The sequence below is a fragment of the Littorina saxatilis genome, unplaced genomic scaffold (genome assembly GCF_037325665.1).
Source record: "Littorina saxatilis isolate snail1 unplaced genomic scaffold, US_GU_Lsax_2.0 scaffold_2034, whole genome shotgun sequence".
NCBI lineage: Eukaryota > Metazoa > Mollusca > Gastropoda > Littorinimorpha > Littorinidae > Littorina > Littorina saxatilis.
The window spans coordinates 7501-18230 of NW_027125819.1; the positions used below are offsets into that span (position 1 = coordinate 7501).

The 10730-nt window shown below is 41.1% G+C and overlaps 1 protein-coding gene across 1 annotated transcript in view; it reads right to left on the bottom strand.

The window, feature by feature from the left end:
- The window catches only part of LOC138954288 (alpha-(1,3)-fucosyltransferase C-like), a gene marked incomplete at its 3' end in the record, with an annotated part of 7019 nt that extends 5899 nt beyond the window's left edge, over positions 1–1120 (bottom strand). The window contains exon 1 of the mRNA XM_070326170.1: positions 579–1120. Within this exon, the coding sequence (XP_070182271.1) occupies positions 579–779 (201 nt within the window). The remainder of the gene's footprint in view (positions 1–578) is intronic.
- Between the last annotated feature and the right edge of the window lie 9610 nt (positions 1121–10730).

Sequence of the window (10730 nt, forward strand, 5' to 3'; positions counted from 1 at the left end):
TGTCTGTCTGTCTGTCTGTTCCCACCGTTACACCAACCTGATGCGGGTGTCTACAGGTGGGCATGGAATATACAATCTATCAATCAATCAATATGAGGCTTATATTGCGCGTATTCCGTGGGTACAGTTCTAAGCGCAGGGATTTATTTATTTTTTATGTTATTTTTTTATTTTTATGCAATTTATATCGTGCACATATTTAAGGCGCAGGGATTTATTGATGCCGTGTGAGATGGAATTTTTTTTACACAATACATCACGCATTCACATCGGCCAGCAGATCGCAGCCATTTCGGCGCATATCCTACTTTTCACGGCCTATTATTCCAAGTCACACGGGTATTTTGGTGGACATTTTGTATCTATGCCTATACAATTTTGCCAGGAAAGACCCTTTTGTCAATCGTGGGATCTTTAACGTGCACACCCCAATGTAGTGTACACGAAGGGACCTCGGTTTTTCGTCTCATCCGAAAGACTAGGAACGTGTTCCACAATCCACGACTGTCTGTCTGTCTGTCTGTCTGTCTGTCTGTCTGTCTGTCTGTCTGTCTGTCTGTTCACACCGTTACACCAACCTGATGTGGGTGTCTCCAGGTGGGCATGGTATACACAGGCAGGAACGTGTTCCACAATCCCCGACTGGAGAAGATGACAGCGTCACTGTTACGGAGCTCTCCCCTGTCCCGGGTGATCCGACATCGCTTCTCTGGACACCGCATGAACTCTTCACCCTCTGCGTTCACTCTGCGTAGGGCAGACATCATCAGATAGACCATGTTCGGAAATAACTCTGCTGGGGAGACATTGAATTGACTATGCTGAAAAATAAGTCTGATGGGGAGACATTGAATTGACTATGCTGAAAAATAAGTCTGATGGGGAGACATTGAATTGACTATGCTGAAAAATAACTCTGATGGGGAGTCATTGAATTGACTATGCTGAAAGATAACTCTGATGGGGAGACATTGAATTGACTATGCTGAAAAATAACTCTGATGGGGAGTCATTGAATTGACTATGCTGAAAGATAACTCTGATGGGGAGACATTGAATTGACTATGCTGAAAAATAACTCTGATGGGGAGACATTGAATTGACTATGCTCGACAATAACTCGGGGAGGGGGGGGATTTTCAGAAATAGCTCTAGTGTGTGTGTGTGTGTGGGGGGGTGTGTGTTATGTCATGTTTGCAAATAACTCTGTTTGAAGACATTGAATAGGCTATGTTCCGACATAACTCGGGGGGGGGGGGGCATTATTGAATAGTCCATGTCCGAAAATAGCTCTGTGGGGATATATTGAATAGACAAGACCATGTTCAGAAATAATTCTGTGGGAGAGATATTGAATAGGCCGTGCTCGGTAATAACTCTACATTGGAAAAATTGAATAGACCATGTTCGAAAATAACTCTGTTAGGAGACATTGAATAGACCATCCCTCCACTTGGTCAGACACCAAAAACTCTCGACATTATCGTCGTCATCGTCGATGTCGTCACTGTCGTCGTCATTATCGTCGTCCTCTCTTTCTTCTTCTCTCACGCTCCCTGTCACTGTCTCTGTCTCTGTCTGTCTGTCTGTCTGTCTGTCTGTCTGTCTGTCTGTCTGTCTGTCTGTCTCTCGTTCTCTCTCTCTCTCTCTCTCTCTCTCTCTCTCTCTCTCTCTCTCTCTCTCTCTCTCTCTCTCTCAATTATACATCTACTGTGACACGCCGGATCATTAATCCTGCACAAACCCCATTCCAAATCCTAGCTAAAGACACCACAAAAGAAAAATTAGAGTCCCATATATCAGCTATGTCTTTCTTCGCCCAGAAATCTCCGTGGGGAAAATAATGAATAAAAGATCTTACACACACGTTCGTCGCGCACACTGCACCCCATCCCGCAAAGACACATACAATCAAATCCAAAGGTTTGTACTCCATGTCTTCTTCTTCTTTTGCCTTTCTCCTTTTTCTCTTTTTAATCGTTTTGTCCTTTCTTTTTTAACCCCACATATTTACTCCCATCCCCCCCCCCCTTTTTTTTGTTTTTTTTTTGATCTTGCATTTTTGTTGGCATTAGTATTCCCAAATGTGTATTCTGATTTTGTCTGCAATCGTGTCAACTTGAACTATATATGCTCCCCCTTGCCGGGATTCACAAAAATAAGCTTTTTGCTGGAGTACGGATCCTGAATGTTAAATACTGCATTCATGTCACGATGCTAAAACTGAATAAAATATCGTTTAAACCAAAGACACAAACTTACTTACCATTTATTTAATTAATTGCATGCGGCATCGTTATTTGTAATTATCTGAAAAAAACTGTTTAAGCCAAAGACACAAACTTACTTACCATTTATTTAATTATTTTCATACGGTATTGTTATTTGTAATTATCTTAATAAAACTGTTTTAAGCCAAAGACACAAACTTACTTACCATTTATTTAATTAATTGCATACGGTATTGTTATATGTCAGTCGCGATATAACCTTCGTAGTTGAAAACGACGTTAAACACCAAATAAAGAAAGAAAGAAATTGTTATTTGTAATTATCTGAATAAAACTGTTTAAAGCCAAAGACACAAACTTGCTTACCATTTATTTAATTAATTGCATGCGTTTTTATTATTTGTAATTATCTGAATAAAACTGTTTTAAGCCAAAGACACAAACTTGCTTACCATTTATTTAATTAATTGCATGCGTTTTTATTATTTGTAATTATCTGAATAAAACTGTTTAAGCCAAAGACACAAACCCTACTTACCATTTATTTAATTAATTGCATGCGGCATTGCTATTTGTAATGATCTGAACAAACCTTGTTTAGACCAACAACAACGAAAACTTACGCAAAAGGAAACTTAGGATCCCATATAAGTACCGTCTTCGTTTCCTTCGTTCTGAATTCTCTGTGAGGAAAATACTGAATAAAAGATGCTGCGTTCTTCTGGAGGTGAGGTGTCGGAGACACGCACAAGCATGTAGCGTAGAACCCGAGAACGAAAAACACCGGGATACAACAAAATACGCAGAGGTAGAACAACAATGGCTGCCGTCTCTGGCCTTTCCGGTATGAGGGCATGCCGGTACTTCTGTAGCTGTAAGCGACTGCTCTCACAGCCTTCATTTTCAAGGAGCGTTGAATTCGCTGAAATGCGTTTAACCCTGTCATTGTCACGATGCCTGTTGTTGTTGTTGTTGTTGTTGTTGTTGTTGTTGTTGTTGTTGTTGTTGTTGTTGTTGTTGTTGTTGTTGGTGGTGGTGCTGGTGGTGCTGGTGGTGGTGGTGGTGGTGGTGGTGCTGGTGGTGCTGGTGGTGCTGGTGGTGCTGGTGCTGGTTGTGCGCGGCCAAGCTGCGACGTAAGGTAGAAATAGAAATCTGTTACCAAAAAAAGGGTTAGTTTTTGTCCTTCGACAACAATAACAAACAAAACTTATCGTCCGATTCATTCCCTCGCTGGCTGTGTAAAGGCGTTTATTCCCCCCTCTGCTTCTTTACCTCTGTAAACTTGTAGGGGTAGTTATTTTTCGATAATGACCCAGCAACCAAACAAATAACGACCCAGCAACAGCCTGAATCCTCGATAGTGCAATGGGTTGAGAAGTTGTTCTGTTTCGGTACTACTTTTTGCGACTGAAAAGTTCCGAACGCTCTAACGTACGAAGTATACATCTCTGGAGCAAACAATACAAACATACCGCATTTAAATTAACAACTACAGGCCTGAACACATGAATCTTCATATAAAATCCATGAGTTCGGTTGTTTTCTGAATCTAGATTTGCCGTGCTCAAACGTTCATCACAAGCAATTTCCCGCAAGGCTCATACTTTGTCTAGCGACAAGAGTAGTTCCCCTTCTTTTCACTCAGTGGCTCCGCTTGATTGGAATCCGGGCGATCGCCCGGGTGCGCCCGGGTGAAGTATTTTCAATCAAGTACAATCGGGTCATCAACCGGCTTAAGCCGGCGGGCTAGCCCGCCTCGCCCGACCAAAACACATCGGCTGATGCGAGATCAAAATGGCCGCCACGGGTGGAAAGTAAGTGAATCTTTTACTTCTGAAGAGAAAGTTGTACCTTCAGGCCGTGTTCACGCTTCTGTGCTTAATTATTGGGTTGAATCTAAGTACTCGTGATTGTTTAAAGTGTGTTTTGGGGCTTAGATAGGATTCATTGAAGTAATTTCAAGTGAAGTTGAATGTGAATCGATGACGATTCCATGCAGATGACTTGTCAAATGACAAGATCACAAGATTCGAGGCTTTTGACCAGTCAGCCAGTCCCTTCAATTGGTCAATATCTTGCAAACCATTTCAACCGGAGATCAAACATAATTATGTGTGACTTCCAATATATATGTGTGACTTCCAAGCATTCACACTCCATATTGTAGGCGTACTCCGCATCACTATCATCACTAAAGAACAACTCGTCCAACAGCAACAAATTGGCAGCCATGTTTATGGCCCGATTGCGCTTGATTGGTACTTTAGATCAAATCGCCCGCGTCACGTGGCGGGCGATCGCCTGGTCGCCCGCTTTGAATCCCAATCAAGCGGAGCCAGTTTCTTTGACAACACGGACTGCAATCCGACGGTCAGTTTTCAACAATATTTCATTTAATAAACAGATCACACGCAACCAAATGCACACATCTCATCAATTTAAACAACATAAAGCGGTTTCATACACTATTTTCCCCAGAAAACTGAACTTCATACAGTTTTTAACGTTGGAACACGGGTGCAAAAGTTCGTCTGCTAGTCCCATTTGACGAAAGAACAGTCATTATCCTAAGCGATACCAAAACATATACAGAACACACAATATCTGCCTTTGCCGCCACAGCAGAATAACAGCATATCTGTGTACTTGATTTTAGTCCAAAATAGGAAAACTGACAAGAAGTGTTAACAGAATGGAATGATTTGCACGGAACTATACAACCGCGCATTAATCGATCGCCTGCGCAGGTTGACTGGTTGAGTGAATAGGATTCGATCAAACTTTCGCAAAAAACCTCCTCTTTTCTTTGAATAACTGAAGAAAGGAGGAATAAAGAGGTTACACACCTCGTCTCAGTGATTATCAAAAATAATGGTCTCAGTTCGCGGTCATGAAAAAGCTCGCTAAAGCTCGCATTTTTCATGATCCGCTAACTTCGACCATTATTTTTGATAATCACTGAGACTCGGCATGTAACCTCTACGTATTCGTGTCTGGGAAACACTGTTAGTTGCCTGTTGTGTCTCATGTGTTCGTGCATTCTCCTTTTGTTTATGCTAGGCAGTGTGTGCTTGCTTGGTTAGTATGTTGGTCGGTTGTTGTTAGTTTGGCTTGTTTGGTTGTCAGCTGGTTATTACTTGTCTAGCTAGTTAGCAAGCAAGCTGGTTTGCTATCTCGCTTGTTTGTTTGCGAAATGTGTGTGGTCCGAAAGCGAAGCAAACAATCTTGAAACCTTATATATGTTTCGGCTGAATTGGTTTGTTGAGATTTGCTATGCGTGTGCCGTGTGTGTGTGTGTGTGTGTGTGTGTGTGAGTGTGTTTGTGCGTGCGTGCGTGCGTCCGTGCGTGCGTGCCTGCGTGCCTGCCTGCCTGCCTGCCTGCGTGTTTTGCATTACCATTGTTGCCGATAGTTTCTAAAAAAAAAAAAAAGAATAACAATTCTCACATCGTCTACCGAACGACTCGAAACGACACAACTTCCCAGCCTGCCAAGTGTCAAACAGAAAGTTGTATCGTCTCGTCAACATGCAGTCGTAAACAAACAACTCGGAATACCTGGCATCGGAACATACAGACTTAACACAAGCACTAACCTGATTTTGTGCGTGTCCAAACACCGTCGGATGCACTGATGCACACGATAAAGACCCCACGCTCACACAGAAAGTCTCAGATGGCTTGGATAACACGAATACACACTCATGCATGCAAAAGCCCAAAGTCCCAAAAATCCCAAAGTCCTTTAAGGCCAAAAAAAAAAAAGGTCTGTTTACGGTAACCCGACCGACCCTAGTTTTTTCGCGCGACCCTAGACTTTTTTTTGGCATTTGGGGAACAAAAAAACAACAAACAAAAAAAATCTTGTTTTTTTGGCAAAATAACGTAAAAATATGGTTCTTTGGAAAAAAAAAAAAAAAAAAAAAAAAAATCCCGACCTACCGACCCTATTTTTTTGGCCTATGTTACCGTAAACAGACCTTCTTTTTTTTTGGCATAACCGAAAATGTAACGCCGGTGAAGTAGACTCCGCAAAGTCGACTTCGCCAAATTAGGCTATAATCTCTCGTGATCCCATCATCCTCGTATCTTCATACTTTCAGTGTGACGAGACAAGCTGATCAAATGCCGTCGAGTCAAAAAGGCAGCCTACACTACACTGATTGGCCCTGTTCGAGTGAAAAATAACTGACCATTTCCTCGGCGTATTACCAATACAATCATGTTGAAAAAATATAGGCCGATTGGCCCTAAGAAGACGTTAAAATCGAATAGTCAGTCAGTCAGTGAGCAGGCAGAACACGGACGGAATAACCAGCAGAAGCAAATGAATCCATCAGAGTGACGACTGCATCAGAAGGGATGATCGATAACTGTTGCACTGCGTTGGCCGGGGCGGACAAGATCATCGGTCATCGGCGTTTATGTAGGAATTATCTTTCTGGCGATGAATGTAAGTACGTGATGAATGGGGGTGGTAAGTGTGTGTGTGTGTGTGTGTGTGTGTGTGTGTGTGTGTGTGTGTGTGTGTGTGTGTGCATGCGAGTGTGTGTGTTTGAATGGTGTTTGTGGGGGGGGGATGTGCGATTGTGTGTGTGTGTGTGTGTGTGTGTGTGTGTGTGCGTGTGTGTGCGTGCGTGTCCCGTGTGTGTGTGTGTGTGTGGGTGCGCGCGCGCGCGCGCGTGCGTGCGTGCGTGCGTGCGTGTTTATTTTTTAATTGTCGCACATTTGTCAGTCAATTTGTTTCTTTCTTTCATTTACATTCATCAAGTGAATTCAGCATGGAAGGACTTAACTCCACCGCCAGAGAAACACTTTCTAAAACGTTTCCAAAGAACGGGTGAGAACATGCTGCCAGACTAGTAGAGACATAAATCGACTTCCTAATCAACTGCATGACGTCACGCTCATAAGAACAAGAAATTCCTCCGAGGTAGGAAAAACACCCCCGTTGGTCAAAGGGAAATAACCATTCTCACTGCCACCAACTGAGAAGGTTATTTCCCTTTGACCATTAATATGTCCCTCTATAAGTCCTTGTAGAATCTTAATCCACCAATAACTCCCTAACCGTGTGTTTGACTGGTCCCAGTTTTTGTAAGGACCGTCTCAGGAATGTATAGAACCTGTTCACCAAGTTTGGTGACGATCGGTCCGTTCATTCTTGAGATCTATATGCGAACACAAACAAACAAACAAACAAACACATCGACCGAATCCTATACACACCCCTATACCGGGGGTGTAAAAATACCTATCTCAGTGTTAGGCATTTCTGTAGTGAAACTACAGGGGAAGCTACTGGAAGGGTATCTATCATGTGTTAGAGAGTACAAACTCTCAGACCATCGGAAACCATTGCCACGGTAACGTAAGCAAAACTGCCGATCTCGTTTCTTGAGTTAGGCACTTTTTCTTTATGATACAGGAAGACTTGTTTTGAGAATGTGAAGGTATGCAAAAGCTGTGTGTGGGTTGTTATGCAGTTTTGCTGATTGAAAATGTTGCTGTCAGCTCTTTATCTCACGTTTATCCCGTGGTAACAGCTCAAGATAGGCAGTTTGCAACTTATAACTAAAATGAAATAGGCAGATTGTTCAGAAACCAAAGAAGGTTTTTTGCGTTTTTCTCAAAACATCAAAAAATGACATCTTATGAGCGTGACGATAATTATGGTTTATGTTGTGTGATGAAAAGTCTAGAACCTTGATCAGCAGATACCCAGAACTCCTTTTTGGGCTAATTCAGAACCAGTAAGCACGGAAGAAACAAGAAAATGCTCATGCCAATTTACGCATGCTCACAAAGCATGAGTTAGCTCCCTTGAGTCTCAAAGAATGTTCTGGGAGGTACTGGCTGTGACAAGTTTGATGCATTTGATACAAGTGAGAGTGTGTAAACTCATTATTTTAATGGTCTGACTACACGAGAGCAGCAGGAGCAGATGTACGTAGGCCAGTTCATTTTCAAAAGCCACGCAAGAAAAACAAGTCGGGTAAGGCGAAATTACTACACTGATTTAGTCAAGCTGTGGAACTCACAGAATGAAACTGAACGCACTGCATTTTTTCACAATGACCGTAGTCCGCCGCTTGTGCAAAACGGAGTGAAACTGACGAGCCTGTTCAACGCGGTAGTGGTTTCGCTGTGCTGCATAGCACGCTTTTCTGTACCTCTCTTCGTTTGAACTTTCTGAGCGTGTTTTTAATCCAAACATATCATATCTATATGTTTTTGGAATCAGGAACCGACAAGGAATAAGATGAAAGTGTTTTTAAATTGATTTCGAAAAATTAATTTTGATCATAATTTTTATATTTTTAATTTTCAGAGCTTGTTTTTAATCCAAATATAACATATTTATATGTTTTTGGAATCAGAAAATGATGAAGAGTAAGATGAACGTAAATTTGTATCATTTTATAAAAAAAATTGTTTTTTTACAATTTTCAGATTTTTAATGACCAAAGTCATTAATTAATTTTTAAGCCACCAAGCTGAAATGCAATACCGAAGTCCGGCCTTTGTCGAAGATTGCTTGGCCAAAATTTCAATCAATTTGATTGAAAAATGAGGGTGTGACAGTGCCGCTTCAACTTTTTACAAAAAGCCGGATATGACGTCATCAAAGGTATTTATCGAAAAAACGAAAAAAACGTTCAGGGATATCATTCCCAGGAACTCTCATGTACAATTTTATAAAGATCGGTTCAGTAGTTTGGTCTGAATCGCTCTACACACACACACGCACAGACAGACACACACACACATACACACACACACACCACACACACACACACACACACACACACACACACACACACCACGACCCTCGTCTCGATTTCCCCTCTATGTTAAAACATTTAGTCGAAACTTGACTAAATGTAAAAAAGAAAAGAAAAAGAAAGAAAGACAGACAGAAAAACAACAAGTCGCGTAAGGCGAAAATACAATATTTAGTCAAGTAGCTGTCGAACTCACAGAATGAAACTGAACGCAATGCCATTTTACTCCACCGCTCATGGCAAAGGCAGTGAAATTGACAAGAAGAGCGGGGTAGTAGTTGCGCTAAGAAGGATAGCACGCTTTTCTGTACCTCTCTTTGTTTTAACTTTCTGAGCGTGTTTTTAATCCAAACATATCATATCTATATGTTTTTGGAATCAGGAACCGACAAGGAATAAGATGAAAGTATTTTTAAATTGATTTGGACAATTTAATTTTGATAATAATTTTTATATATTTAATTTTCAGAGCTTGTTTTTAATCCGAATATAACATATTTATATGTTTTTGGAATCAGCAAATGATGGAGAATAAGATAAACGTAAATTTGGATCGTTTTATAAATTTTTATTTTTTTTTACAATTTTCCGATTTTTAATGACCAAAGTCATTAATTAATTTTTAAGCCACCAAGCTGAAATGCAATACCGAACCCCGGGCTTCGTCGAAGATTACTTGACCAAAATTTGAACCAATTTGGTTGAAAAATGAGGGCGTGACAGTGCCGCCTCAACTTTCACGAAAAGCCGGATATGACGTCATCAAAGACATTTATCAAAAAAATGAAAAAAACGTTCGGGGATTTCATACCCAGGAACTCTCATGTCAAATTTCATAAAGATCGGTCCAGTAGTTTAGTCTGAATCGCTCTACACACACACACAGACACACAGACACACACACAGACACACGCACATACACCACGACCCTCGTTTCGATTCCCCCTCGATGTTAAAATATTTAGTCAAAACTTGACTAAATATAAAAAACTAAGGGGTAGCCTACATCCGTGAAGTCCCTGCAGATACTTCCACAATATTTGGGACTTTTTCACGGTCAGGCGATAACTGCTCTGGTTTAGATACCTATATCAAATATCAGGCACTGACATTTTTTCTCGTTTACACTGACACATGCTACATATTGTTTTTGTGAATTTGATCATTACTTTTGACAGTTAACAACAACAGATGTTACAGAGCCTACTCGATGCAGTTCTATCAAGTTAACGAACTGTGTGAACCGATCATGCATATTAAGCTATTTAAGTTAATGTACTGTAAATATGAAGTTCTATCAAGTTAACGAACTTGGAACTGTGTGACCCGACCATGCATACGCTATGTAGCTTACATTAAATTTGAAGTAGCTAATCCGTTTTTCTGGACCTTCAAATATTGCAAAAGGTGAAAGTCTGGGTGAGAGTGGATGATACTGCCGTCGAGCCTCCAACTCTTGTGTCGACCCCCGAAGTTTGGACCCTGTGCAGTGGAACCTCCCATTACGGTCTCAAAAAGTCTGAGACAATCAGGTCTTAAAAAGGAGGGAGTCTTAAAATGGGGGTAAATCTACAGAGGATTTGATCAGAAAACCTTAACAACTAAGGTCTTAAAAAGGAGGGAGTCTTAAAATGGAGGGGGGGGTCTTAAAACGGGGGTTGCATTGTACTGGACTGTACTGCACTGTACTCATCATCAACTCCACACTCAATTAAT